We start from the raw sequence: 14,299 nt of genomic DNA, 5'->3' as shown, positions 1-14,299 counted from the left end.
TTCAATTTTTCAACTTTTTTATGGTGGGTGGAATTTTAATGTTGGTAGGGAAATAATACATTGAGTGAATCTAGCAGCTCTCTATTTATATTATCAAACTGTAAATTCAAACTAAACATTTTGATACGTTTAATAGGTGATTTAGGTTCATATTTTGGCAACACAAGCATCTTATATTACATTTTTTTTACCGATATTAAGGTGAACCGGTACATTGACTACATCGAGTAGTTCCATTTAGATGATTTTACTTTTTAATTTCTCTAAAATTTCTATGAAGTTTCCTCCCTTTCCTCGTTAGGGCTAAAGGAAAAAAATTGCTTCATAGGTAGGAGAGAAACTTGACTACTGCAATAAAAATGTCACTGTGTAGCGGTATACGAAGCCAATCGAGTATTGACATGCGTTTTAACTTTCCCACGTAATATTGAGACTTGAGACACCGCCACAATAGTATCCTGTTATATGGGAGAGGCTTTTTGCAGGAAAATGACCCAGTATATCAAATATAATAATATAATTGGTTGAAAATTTCAACCAATTGTATTAATGTTACATGATGTACTAGAACGTGTCCCTGCACGAAAATAATTTCTCGTTATATGGAAGTCCTCCACAAGTAGAGACGGAAAATTCTGCATACTGTGCAACGGGAGAAAAAAAAGTAAATCAAATCAATGAATTGATTCATGCATACAGCCACAATCACAAGAATATTGTAACACTCTAGAGTCAATTCCTATGCACTCTTGGCCTCTGGGTTCTAATATGAAAAGGCCAAAAGCTACAACAATGTGGGAAAGAAAAGATTCGGAAGCACCCAAAAAACTCAAGGATTCAGTCCTCAATAAGGAAACAACCCTGTCATTCTAATATGTTCTAGGGTACTTCGAAGCCCGTATTTCTGCACTGCCTGTTGACCGGCCCTGAATCCATCTCCATATACCGGGGACATGTCTGTTTCGAGCTGGTGTAAAAAGAACCCCCCAAGCTTACTCTCAAACGGTGATCTTGTACCCTTCTTTGATGTCCTCGAAGAGGAGGACGACGAGGTTGATGCAGCATTGCTGCCTGAGCCAGACATAAGCTCGGCCTCTAGCCACATGTGAGCTAAAACTTGACAGATACCTTCTTCGACATCTTGACTAAGAGGTCGGTAACCTTCAAGAAGAATTGAGGATCTAGTCAGTGATTTTCTTTTTGATGCCATCTTTAGTTCGCAATTCCTATAGCAAACATGGAACTAAACAAACAAATAAATGGATCATCGAAAATGCACCTTTAAGCCGCAGCCATGCATGCATCATCTCATGAGCTAGAATTGACCCAGTCAGCAACCTGTACACAGATGGTTCTAGTCACGCAACAGATTTAGCCAGGAGTTACAAATGTGCCACAAAACGAAATAGATAGAAACGCACCTTGGAAGACCATACAAGATTAGAATTGCGGTCACCTCACAGCGACGAGTTAGCTTGTAGGGCTCTGTTATCAATCCCGCGGCTTGGTGTCCTGCCCCAAAACGTGGCCGCTTTGAAATCTGGTGGTTCTCGGATCAATACAATATAAGTTGCTAACCCACAAGAAGATACTTTACCAACTGCTGTAGAAGGTGAAAAGAATATATTCATAAAACTCTCACCGTGCTAATAGTTTGTTCCTCAGAAAGGCAAAGCCCTCTAGTCTCAGGCATGTGATAATGGCCCTGGAAATGACAAAAAAGTTGATCACAGTCGGATTTAGTTTCTAAATCTTGAGAAGACAAGCTTCAACGGAAGATGAGCAGATATGATACAACAGGGAAATCTCCGGAGAGACTTGTACATGCATGCTTCTGTATGTTAAAATGTCAATAACATAAATCCAATGGGATGAATGATTTTCATATGCGTTAGTTTGTTAGTATCAGAGACAAATGAGAAAAATGTTTTCGATTAACAATGTATGACTTGCAAAGGATGACTGGAAAACTGTCCCACTTTCATACTAAAAGTATATGGTTTCAACCGATTGTCCTTACATTTCTTTCTCCATCTCTTGCTTCATTTAGCGCTTGTCGTTCAACCAAGAGCAGTGGAACTTGCTGCTCCAACTTCATATTTAAACCTTCATAAAATTCCTGAATATCGAGATATAGGGGTTGGCATTCACTGGTATCCATGACTGCAGAGTCCAAACACTCTAGACAGAGCTTCCGACCATCATCAAGGGGTACATATCTTGTGTCTCGGGCCTGCATGTGGTGAACATAGACATCTTGTTATTCACTCTTTTGCTCTACTCTTTCTTTTCTTATAAAACAATCGGGTTAGCCATATTTCGTAGCATAACTGTGTAAAGTAATTTATTCCAACTGACCTCCATTCGTTCACAACTGCCGCACCGAGGAGTATTATCAATTTCATGAACAGGGCAGTATTTTTGGACCCAAAATGGATGTGCCCTATATTCAATAAGACCAGCAGGGTTTGTTGGAATCTGTCAAAAGATAAATATTACAAAACGAAGAACAACTAACAACAAATCATATACGAGTTGTTTCTCAGACATTTAGTATTCAACTTGAAATAAAATTCAACGAGGCATGGTTAGCACTGTTGTAACTTAAAAAATCAAATCAGATCATGATACTTACAAAGTGCTTGCAAACATCACATTTCGGATGGTAGCTATCCTTGTAGCAAGCTTTATGGTAAGGATACTGCCCAGATGTAGAAAACTACATAAAATGAAACAAATGTAAGATAATTTGGACAACCAAAAGGCATCTTGCAAAAGAACCAGTGCTGAAATTAAACTTATTTTTTGCACCTCATAATCAGAAATTGGTTGGTTGCATGCACGACAGCGGAAACATTCTGGATGCCAAACTGCATTCATGCAATTTAAATATCGTCCAAAACCAATCTCAGCATTGCAACCAGCACAAACCCTATGTCAAAGAATGAGGATACTGTGTCACAATATGGTAAATATAAGCAATGGGCCGACATGGAATATAATGTGAAGTTCCACAAGGAATCATCGATGCAGCAAGAGGAATTGGGTGTTAAGTCTGGTTGATGTGGAGAAACAACTACAATTTCAAACCTTACATCATTCATAGTAAATTGTTAACACTTCAAATCTCATCAACTCACTTTTCTTTATTCATCATTCCTAAACACAGTGATTTTAAAATTCCAATTTACAAGCACATAATAGGGATTCATGGTATAAAAGAGAGTGGGTGGGACTGAGAATACAAAGAAGCATTGAGAAAATGTGAGAAACAAGACGCCCTCAGACAATCACATATTGTTGTTTCAAAGACCATTCTACACGTCCATGAGGTAATCAAGCAGTAAACCACCAAAAGGAAGAAATAGCACTGAAGCGTATCGTATACCTGGAGCCCATTGGGTAGTACATGGGGATAGGATATGAACTTCCATTTCCGTATCGGGGAGGAGGGATAGGTTGATATGTATTTCCATTTCCATATCTGGGAGGAAGGATAGGTTGATTTGTATTCCCATTTCCATTTCCATGCCGGGGAGGAGGGAAAGGTTGATACGTAGTTCCATTTCCATTACCATGTCGGGGAGGAGATTCCACATTCAGACTTTCTTGTATAGCTCTGGCAAGTTGTTCATCTTCTTGCAACTGAGAGTCAGAGCCTATAAGAATAATAAATTCTTATTAATTCATATTGTATCATTTGACATTACAAGAACGAACAAGCACACATGAAGAAATATACAAAGTGGAAACATTTGCAACAGCATTCATAGGAAAAATCACTCACCAATCACATTTTTTCCTTTTTGATTTTCTTCTAAAAGAGATAGTGCAATAGCACGATCTATTTCTTCACTCTCGTTTTCTGACCGGACCTCCTACATGAAGTTTCCCACCACAATATGTTAAACCAGTTCAAGCATACCAAATGAAGATTAAAAGAAGCCTGTGTTCCATAAAGTGATCATTTTCCATATATTAAGAAGTGGTAGATGTTATACCCCTGAACAAGAAGGTCCATAGCTATTTGGATCCTCGTCATTATTGTCATGACAATGCTCCTCCGATATCTTGTGGCTCGAGCCTTTAAAAATCTTGCTAAGCCAACCCATAACGTGTAAGGTCATATGCTCATAGTCAATCAAATTTTTTACTGCACATGAAGACACCATCTGAGTTAATGCAAAATCAACAGCAAAACCAACAGAAAAGAAAATTCATGCTTAATAACAGCCACATCTGAAAACAAAATTACGAAACAATATAAATAAAAACAGCATGCCGGTGCCATTCATGTTTTCAAGTAAATTTAACCAGCTGCAGAACAATACGAAAACCGAAAAAATATACACCTAAACCGATGGCATGACCTATTTGGATTTCATCACCTAAAATTCCAGAAACTGGGTTTTGAAAATCTTGCATGGACACCCCAATTCCAACAACTGATTAATCACTGCAATTGCATTTTTCAACAAGAAAACATACACACACAAAAAAAAACAAAGTAAAACTAGAAAAGCAATTCACCCACCACGCATTTTGACACCCCCACAATGTTCCACCTAGAACTTCAATATGCAGAAATACAGAAATAAAGGCGTGCCTAGTCAATTATTACTAAGAAACCCACATATATATGGAGGAGAGAGAGCGAAGAGAGATTCTTCCATTAACTTGAAGACATAAAACAACTGATCTGAGCTAAACGGTAAAAGGAAAAGGCAGAGAATCAAAATAGTGGAGGAGTGAGTCACCTCCAGAAGGCAGAATTCTGAATGCTAACAGAGCAATCCCACAGATCAGATAAGATCCCAAAGCGATCAAAAGCACCATTTTTTCACAGCTAAAAACCAAAATTTACATAATTTAAACTCCTCCATCTCTCCTCTCTCTGGGTTAATAAAATATAATCTAATCCAGCAGGTAAAGAAACAAAGAAAAAGAAAAGCTTGATCTTTAACTCTTTAAATTCAGAGCAGAATCTGGCAGATGGATTGGGAAGAAAGAAGAAGGAGAAAATTCAAAATCTTTCACGTGTTAACATTAAAGGGAAATCCCAGAAAATATTTAAGCAATCTCATGAAGGAGTACACGAAACTGTTTACGCGATTTCAAAGTCAAGATTTTGGAGCAGGTGTAAAAACCGCAACTTTTGATTGACTTTTTGTTCCGACCCAATTGGGGTTGACGAATTTTTCATCAAACCCAGTTGGGAAACACATCAGAGAAGCCCCTTTTGAAGGTTCTCGAGGAATTGGAAAGAAAAAAATAATTAAAATCCAATCTTTAAATGATATAAAAATTTAAAGTTAAAAACTAAAACTACGTGTAAGAACAGAAAAGCTTGATTTTGTGAAGATATTTTCGAGAAGGAAAATGCGTCGAAGCGTAAAAAGTGGAAGGAATCCGAAAGGAAGAAGCTGATTTCTTTGCCTTGCTTAGATAAAGATTCCAATCTCTCATCCCATCAGCCATTTTAGGCTTTTGGCAAATGTGACATAGCTACAAAGCACTTTTGGTAACGTTTGGGTGAGAAAGTTGAAAGTGTGTGTGGATTACAGAAGTAATTTTGTTGAAAGTGCTTCTATTAAGAGTTTATGTTGTTTGTGTAAATACAATCTTAAAGTTTTTAATCACAAATAGGTTCTGAAATTGACCCACTTAATAAAGATAATTTTTCAAATTAAAAATCGATCTTTAAATATGAATGCTGCAAATCAATGTAATCATTCTATTGTAATTTTGTCAAAACTTATGTTAGTGATGATATTACAGGAAAGGGATCCTCTCCAAATCCCTTCCACCTAATCCTCCTCATCAAACAATTCGGATTCTTGAAATTTGATTCAACGGTTACAAACACGAACTTACTTTAAAAGTTATAATAACGTTGGCCGTTAGATTAAATTTCAAAAACAAAGATTGTTTGATAAAGAGAATTAGATGGAATGTATTAGGAGACGATCCCTTTGCGATATTGCATACGTAATTAAATAATTAATTAATTTAAATTAAAATAAATATAAAAAAATTTAACAATAAAAAAAAAAGAGAACCCAACCACAGGCACCAAGCCACCAACTTCCCCACCCTAATCGCACCCAATCACCCCAAGCCCACGTGTGTCAAGAGTCGTCGGAGTCCTTCAATTGACGGCATTATGGGGAATAAAAAACAGCCGGAGCGCCACCATGTTCTTACAGCGCCAAGCACTTCGATGACGATTTTCCTCCGTAGGAAGGCGTAGCGAGGCCGGCGAGTAGTAATCCTAATAGTACGATTAGGTGGACGACAGCGAAGCACTCCATCGTCCGCCACTGCTATTCTCTCTCTTCTGCCGTCGAAAGTGCTAATATTTAATTAGACTTGCGGGTCACACATGTGTGACATTATCCATTAAGATAAGATATGACGAAGTTCTAACAGAAGATCAACATTAATTTACAACATCCATATTCAAGAACTACATTGATGGATTTTCAAATTTAAGAATCATCTTAATTGAACGGATCAATTTTTGGAACCGTTGTGCCAGGCAAATGGTGTAAATTTGTAAACAACATGTTAGAATCTCATTGACAATGATACTATTTATTGCCTCATGATTTTGTTGTACGTTGGAGTCAAATTAACTTTGCCACTCTCATATGATTCTGGAGCGCATTCTTATTTTGATCATATTATTTTTAATTTATGAACAAATAATCAATCGTCAATTAGAATGTAACGGTACAATTTTGTTTGATTTGCGCTATAATTAAAAGAAAAATAAAAATCAAATCGAAAATTAGCCGGTTTGGTTCATGCATTGTATACTTGAGCTCAATTATTTCTTTTCTAAGATTAAAGCAAATTATAGCATAATTTAGCATGTTTGTTTAAGTGTTCTATTTTATTAACTGAAAAATTATGTGTTAATTATTATAAGTGGCGATCCATGCATATACAAATCATCATTCCTCGAATGCTTCATCGACTACGTGCTCCTTATTTAAAATTGTTTTTGTAATATTAATATATTCAAGTTTGAAAAACAAATGTCTTTGACAAAAATAAAAAAACAAAAAACAAAAACAAATGTCATTTTCCCACATGCCATTAGTTGTTAATTTTATTTTGTTGATGAAAGGGTGTGACATAATACACAACTGAGCGTAGTAACGTTATAAAATTCACACAGACGATTATATTTGGTGGGATAAAACTTAGTTGTTGTTGTTGATGAAAGAGTGTGACAATATCAAAGTGTTCATCTATCCGGAAGGTTTGTGGGAGTTTAGCCGGATTTGTTCCGCCTGATAAGTGATCCTACTATAACTCATTAGTCATTTTGCCGTAGGGATCGGAGTTAATTTGGTTGTAAGTTGAGATGGGGCGAACGATTTACTTGTTTTCGTTTTGAATGATTAGTCACTAAAGGGTTTACTTACATTTGGTCTCATGTTACAAAGAAAGGAGAATGACATCTTTATTTATTTTTAACAATCGATAAGATAACTACGGATATACTCATAACAAGTTACAATGAATCACAATTAATTATTGAACTTATTAGAACTGTGTATATCGCCAATGCACACGTGAGTGAAAACTAGTATCTTCTTCAATTAAGTAGAATCAACTGTTCATGTCCACAAAATAGTATATTTACCCAAAATGAAAGGTCAACCATATATGCATGTAGATTTAGTCCTTTAACATTGGCGTTGGACCTTGTTTTCTTCGACAAGAAAAATAGAAATGGTCCAAATGCAAAGTATGAATGCAGTTTAATTTAATAGGTTGCTTATTTAAGCAAATCCGAATGTTGTCATGGTCATAGACTAATTGGTGGCATGCTGATCGATGCCAACAAAAATGGCCTTGGCCGAAATTAGGTGAAACAAACCAGACGAAATCTTAAGCTAATACAAAACAAATAGACAACTTTTCAAACAACTTTCATTTTCTTGTTTGTAATTAAAATTTAAAACTAATACGATTAGCACAAAATACTAGATTGTTTCTTTTGGCAATCAGGTTCTCTTTAGAGCACTTTTACCCCACTAAGGCAACAATTGTTCAGACAATTGGGTAAAGGTAATTATTGCTTTAGTATATGGTAATTGTATGAGTGCATTTCTATCATGTATAAATATTTTTTAATAATTAATAATAAAAAATTATGTTTAATTACAAATAAGATTTTTAACCCATTCCAATCATGTGTCATGATTTTGTAATTTTTTATAATTTTCAATATTTATTTCTTACTTAATTAATATGAACGGTTGAATTACAATTTTTTTATATCCAACAACCCATAGTGTGCCAAGTGGGACACAAACAGGTAAAAAATGATTTTTCTTTTTCTTTTTTTTGGAAAAATCTGGAATGTAGGATAGAAAACTTGTGCAGATCAAACAACTGAGGGGGTTAATGCGCCTACAACGTAGGCCCCGGTGCTACATATTTATCCGACTAATCACTCTCACACGCGTGTAAAGTGCACGCACCTGACTCAAGAAAATTATAACGTGAGTGACGCCAATGTGACACCATTCTAACGTTACTATGACGCCACCTTGATGTCACACTACCTCAGGCTATAGGTTGGGTGACTTGAGATTGGGAGGGGTGTACTTGCTGTTAGGCCTGTGTTTTTTGAGCTTCGTTAATGTTTCCTCCGTCCAAGAGAAGAAAAAAGGCTCACGTACTAGGATACAAACATGAATGAAGCAAATTCTAAATTTTTAATGTTATATCATGGAATGGAAGAGGCAAACATTTATACAAGTTAGTGAGTTTCTTTACACTAACTGGTCCATGAAATCCACTGATGTTTGAACAGTTAGATGGTAATTGTTAAAATTCAAGCATGCAAAATTTAATTGTTCGCGGTGCATACATTGGTGCATTATCAAATTTTTGTAAGTTACAAGGGTTTGCTAAGTTTTAAACAAATATGAGCTTTCACTGGCTTATGATCAGAACTATGAATGTCGTCCATTGACCCGTAGTAATGCAAAGTTGCCTTGATTTCGTCGGAGTCTTTCGTCTTGAACAAAATCCGGTCGGTCCACGATGGCACTCTCACCTGAAAACGTCCGTTGGTGAGGATTGAAGAACCAAATGTAATTATACTTACAATTACGAATGGTAAAATGTGCATGTGATTAGAGATGAAATATTGACTATACATACCTTGTAACTTGTATCATAGTTGCTACTTCCAATGTCATATTTATATGTGGGCTTGAACGTTAACGTGCCCTCGCTATAACCTTCGAAGATCTGTCCTCTCCCAGCCTCTTGTAACAGTTGGTCGTTGCAAGTGAGTAGCTGCATTGCATGTAAACACACAAAAAAGATCAAACAGATATCTTGATGAGCTAGCTAATTAACTCTGAAATCAATTAGTTTCAGTTGAAGTTTCTTTTATCCTTGAAGTTTCAAAGCCATGTTATCAGACTTGTTCTCAATGTGAACACTTTGATAATACTATTATAAGTGGTGCATTTGGCCTATTGAGTAGTGTGTCACCGTTTTAAAGATCTACTACACTATTTGGTTAGTTAGTCAACCATGACACTGTCTGATTGGCTACAACATGTTATTCAATTGGTGCCCTAGAAAAATTGCATCAAACGAGCCAAATAAAAAAAAATGAAGTGATGAAGAAAACTTACTCTCTGGAGATCATTGTTGATTAGGTTTCTTGCTGGGTAGTTGTCAATTCCTTGTAATCTGTAGTTGAGATCTCCCAACCAAACAGTGATTTGGGGAGGTTTAGCATAAGGGTTCAGCTTCCCAGAGAAAAGAGATTCTGATACGTCTCTAAATTCCGAGTTCCTTTTCTCCACGTTGTGAGCATGAGCTACCAAAAAGACCACAAAAATGAATTAAAACACAAAGTCTCAAATCTATGGCAAATCTGTATACATACATATATATACATAGAAATATTTCCATGTGTGTGTATGCTAGCTGGGATAATTACCAGAGAGATGGCAAGAGATGAACACCATAGGAATGCCTTTGTAGTAAAGGTGGATTGCCACAGCGCCTTTTTTTCTCCTAAGTAATCCTCCAAAACATCCTACCGATAGCTTATCCATCTTCAATTCTGCGTCAATCATATTTGGGAGAGAAATATTAGATAAAACTGAAGCAAATGCGGTCTTGGCTTTGTAGGAGAAAATTAATGAACTCGAACGCGAGTCTAGAGTTCATGATCGTTTCATGTCTTACCTCTGATGAACAAATCAGAGTCCTTTGGCCCAAACACGTAGAGGTGTATAGATTGCATGATGGCTTTTCCTAACAAGCTTCATTCATTATTCCACACAGAACAAGGAGAAACGTAATTAATTAAGGTCGACATTATTAATTATAATGTTCATTTAATTACAAACTTTCAATTCCTCACTAACACAAAAACCCTAATTACGAACTGCAAATAATTAAATATATCTTACGTACATGTGGGAGTCAAGCAGCGCTGCCTTTAAAAGTCGTGAAATATTTTTACGGGGCACCTCCTGAAGACCTACCACCAGAAGATCAGACTTCCGGCTGTTTCCAACCAGCTCCGCCAAATCTTCGTAACAGACCTGCATATTGCAGACCGATCAAGAATAAGAAGAAAAAAAATTAATCATGAAAAATACATACCTAGCTAGAATTAATATGTACGTAACTACTGGTTAAACAATTACTAATTAATGATCAGTAATTAAGCTGAAATTTGTTTGTTATCATTCATTAAGCATGCAGCAAAATTGAAGTAGCTCGAGATCTGAGTACCTCGAGAAATCACAACGGAAACAAAATTGAAGTAGCTACGTACCTGACCATTCATGTTCCAGGTGACAACGGAAACACAAAGATCTGAGTAGCTCGAGAAATCACAACGATTATCTGCTCTCACAGTCTTGATTCCTTCATGCGATGTCGTTGCACCCTGGCTGTCCATTGTTTTCCGCCTTAACAAACGCATCAATTGTTTCCACTACTGATCTTTCCAAGAACAAATAAAATCCACAGGACCAACCCTATAATATATATATATATATAGAGAGAGAGAGAGAGAGAGAGAGAGAGAGAGAGAGAGAGAGTTTGAAGAGCTTTATCTCCTTTTCTTCTGCAAACACTAATCTCCAAATTCAAAACGGAGAAAACGGGAAAATGCTAGATTTGAAGGGAAAGAGGGGAGGATAGACTTTGCATTTAGCCACATTGACATTGACTTATATACTAATGCATGCACCACAAGAAAAAAAAGGAAACTTAATTATTAGCCACAATTATTTTCCTATTGGCGGTGGGATATTTTTTGGGATATGAGAAAAAAGGGAAAGTCGAAGTTGTAAAATAGACGTATATTGTCTTGTAAGACATGACTTCATTTGTCCACGAGTTAGGTTAGACAACGTTGAAAAAATACCATAGACAAGTTAAACCAAACTTGAAAAGGACTATCGATTCCTTCGTAAGCTCTTATATAAACCATATGAATTTTGATGATATAACAAAACGTACGTCAGAATTTTGGTCGAGTACGGCACCGCCGAAACTTACACAGTAGGGTTTACAAACTCGAGAAACAGTGCCAGCCTGCCGGGCATGATCGGCGGTGCCTGCATACCGGCGGTTAATTTATTGGCCGTATGTTAAGGCGTTCTGCACCCTGTGCTGTGCATGCGTGGCCGTTTACGTGCACTCGTTTTCAACTTATTCGAATTTCTCGATTTCACATTTCAGAAGTTGCTTGCTGGCTTGGAAGTGAAGAAGGGCCGGTAAACGAAAAGTACATGTGATGCACGGAAATGATGATATTCATCTTCGTGTACAAATGCTGCATTCTGCATGCATGCTAGATTAATGTAGAAGCTAGGTAGAGTTGCGACCTTATAATTTTCTTGTCAAATTTGAACACAAATTCCAAATGAATTGTACAATCGAACAAATTAATTTCAACAAATATTATGTTGAGAGTAAACATGCACATTCACATGCGACTTGCGAGTCTTGTCTAATTAGAAAAGTTAAGATCCTATTTTTATCAAATTTTGGATCATTGTTTGAAAAAAAAAAATTAAAAAAAAAAGATTGTTTTATTAGTACCCTACAATCTTATGAATATACCTAATTTTTTTTAATTTCGTTGAACTTTTTTTTTTAATCCTTATTTAAATTTGAAAAAAAAAAAAAAAAAAAAAAAAAACAAACAAACAAACCAGCACTCACCAATGCAACACCCTATTCCCTTGTCGACATCCAAACAACATACACCACCATTAACGAAATTCCATTGATCTCAATAATTCATAGAAGATAGTCTTGATAATTTTATGTACCCAAACATATGCCGACCCTATATTACAATTAAAGAATGCTTATCTTTTCCATATGTTTTCTTTGTCATAGCCATCAAATAGGTATTCTTGATTCCAGCATTTGAAAATACAGTTTCTACAAGATATTAAAGATCTTGCAGAACGATGGGGGAGGGGGCATGGGAGTGGAGTGGCTATCGTGGGCCATTGACGCCGGTGAAATAGTATTTGGTCATGAAGCCCAAACCTCACCATTTTTAGAAAATTAATAAAAAGCCTGTCGTAAAATTTTGATATTCAAAAACTCTTAAACAACTTAATTAGTATTTTATTTAATTCAAAACTCTTGTAAAGTGTGACATTCTTTTTGTTTTTGTCCTTATAAGAGAAATTGTCTGTGTTCTTTGATAATTTTTTTTTTATGAGGGGCTTTTTATTAGTTCTCCAAAACTTTCCCTACGAACACTATTGTATTACGTAGCTTTTATGGATAATGTTAGAAAGATTTAATGTGGCATCCCACATCGTCCAGGGGAGTGAACCTTATATGTATATTCCCATCCCTACCTAGTACGAGGCCTTTTGGGAGCTCACTGGCTTCGAATTCCGTAGGAACTTCGAAGTTAAGTGAGAAGGGAGCTAAAGCAATCCCATGATGGGTGACCCACTGAGAACTTGCTCGTGAGTTCCCAAAAACAAAACCGTGAGGGAATGGTAAGCCCAAAGCCGACAATATCGTGCTACGGTAGTGGAGCGGGCCGGGGAAGTGATCCGCCCCGAGGCGGGATGTGACAATTTGGTATCAGAACCTAACCCTGACTGCGTGTGTGCCGACGAGGACATCAGGCCCCTAAGGGGGGTGGATTGTGACTTCCCACATCGTCCAGGGGAGTGAACCTTATATGTATATTCTCATCCCTACCTAGCACGAGCTCTTTTGGGAGCTCACTGGCTTCGAGTTCCGTAGGAACTTCGAAGTTAAGCGAGATGGGGGTTAGAGCAATCCCATGATGGGTGATCCACTGGGAAGTTGCTCGTGAGTTCCCAAAAACAAAACAGTGAGGGAATGGTAAGCCCAAAACGGACAATATCGTGCTACGGTGGTGGAGCGGGTCCGGGAAGTGATCCGCCCCGGGCCGGGATGTGACATTTAATTTTTGAAACAAATTTGCAAATTAAATAATGTGTCACCAATAGAAAATTAGCACATTAATCAATATTTAAGTGATAAATTATCAACATCCACATCATTTGGTTGACATAATTTGATTTAAAATTTTGGTCTCTCTAGCATTACCCAGCTTTTATATATAAGAAGGTTAAGTTAAGAAATATCAATGATGTTAATGATGAATCATGCTAATCCAAAATACCATTATGGCAACGTAGCAATTTCTTATTAGACAAACCCTAACCATGTGGCGCCCTATTGAGTGAAGGTCCGCTATCTTCTCCAGTACCGTTTTAGGCCATCTCCAACCGAAATGGCTAATATAGCCCCGTCTAGAATTATAGCCTTTTAAAAAAATATTTTTAAATGAGCATGCCAAGCTATATTTATATATCATCTCCAACTAAAATTGACTAAACATAGCCCCTCAATAATTCATAATTGTTAAGTTTATTCTTTAACTTATTGGTATTGTCACATGTTGGTACTGTTACATATTGTTTAAGTTTCATGTTAGTATTGTTACATATTTTATTAAATATTTTAATATTACTTGCATGCTAACAATTTAGACATTAAGAAAGGGGTGTGTATGAAAAGAGTGTTCGAGATGAATAGAATGTGAAAAATAGAATAAAATGAGGTAAGGTAGTATGTAAGGGTGAAAAAAAATGTGAGAAATGGTGTAGAAATGTCATAGGTATTTATAGAAAAAAATTAATTGGTGAGCCGGCATGGGCCTGGGGGTTATCAGACATTCACTAGTGATTCTTATATATACAAGTTATGATTTGAGATATTGCATAAC

At 36.5% G+C, this 14,299-nt stretch overlaps 2 protein-coding genes across 2 annotated transcripts; both read right to left on the bottom strand.

Annotated features, from left to right (window-relative positions):
- Positions 1–657: 657 nt before the first annotated feature.
- LOC137717548 (protein DA1) lies at positions 658–5,653 on the bottom strand. The gene is made up of 12 exons (XM_068456946.2): positions 4,758–5,653; positions 4,002–4,153; positions 3,788–3,878; positions 3,389–3,659; positions 2,812–2,932; positions 2,636–2,719; positions 2,359–2,478; positions 2,021–2,233; positions 1,643–1,705; positions 1,422–1,540; positions 1,280–1,338; positions 658–1,161 (listed from the first exon to the last, which is right to left on the bottom strand). Exons 1-12 carry the CDS (start codon positions 4,834–4,836, stop codon positions 845–847), a joined length of 1,689 nt encoding a protein of 562 aa, XP_068313047.1. The 5' UTR covers positions 4,837–5,653; the 3' UTR covers positions 658–844.
- A 3,116-nt stretch (positions 5,654–8,769) lies between these two features.
- 5PTASE11 (inositol polyphosphate 5-phosphatase 11) lies at positions 8,770–11,192 on the bottom strand. Its single transcript, XM_068458366.2, has 7 exons — positions 10,832–11,192; positions 10,465–10,595; positions 10,234–10,310; positions 9,983–10,108; positions 9,672–9,859; positions 9,187–9,324; positions 8,770–9,079 (listed from the first exon to the last, which is right to left on the bottom strand). The coding sequence occupies exons 1-7, from the start codon at positions 10,979–10,981 to the stop codon at positions 8,918–8,920; spliced, it is 972 nt and encodes a 323-aa protein (XP_068314467.1). The 5' UTR covers positions 10,982–11,192; the 3' UTR covers positions 8,770–8,917.
- Positions 11,193–14,299: the final 3,107 nt, after the last annotated feature.

Source organism: Pyrus communis, chromosome 8, assembly GCF_041283825.1.
Source record: "Pyrus communis isolate YQ-2024b chromosome 8, ASM4128382v1, whole genome shotgun sequence".
NCBI lineage: Eukaryota > Viridiplantae > Streptophyta > Magnoliopsida > Rosales > Rosaceae > Pyrus > Pyrus communis.
This window is presented reverse-complemented; position numbering and strand designations above follow the sequence as displayed.

Excerpts from the sequence above, each read along its gene's own strand:
- LOC137717548 (XM_068456946.2), bottom strand. The coding sequence starts at position 4,836 with ATGGTGCTTTTGATCGCTTTGGGATCTTATCTGATCTGTGGGATTGCT. Across the intron at positions 2,933-3,388 it reads TACTACCCAATGGGCTCCAG|GGTTTGTGCTGGTTGCAATG; the intron begins GTATACGATACG and ends TCTTTGACATAG. Across the intron at positions 2,234-2,358 it reads GCAGTTGTGAACGAATGGAG|GCCCGAGACACAAGATATGT; the intron begins GTCAGTTGGAAT and ends CACCACATGCAG.
- 5PTASE11 (XM_068458366.2), bottom strand. The coding sequence starts at position 10,981 with ATGCGTTTGTTAAGGCGGAAAACAATGGACAGCCAGGGTGCAACGACA. Across the intron at positions 10,311-10,464 it reads GCGCTGCTTGACTCCCACAT|CTTGTTAGGAAAAGCCATCA; the intron begins GTACGTAAGATA and ends TAATGAATGAAG. Across the intron at positions 9,325-9,671 it reads TCAACAATGATCTCCAGAGA|CTACTCACTTGCAACGACCA; the intron begins GTAAGTTTTCTT and ends CATGCAATGCAG.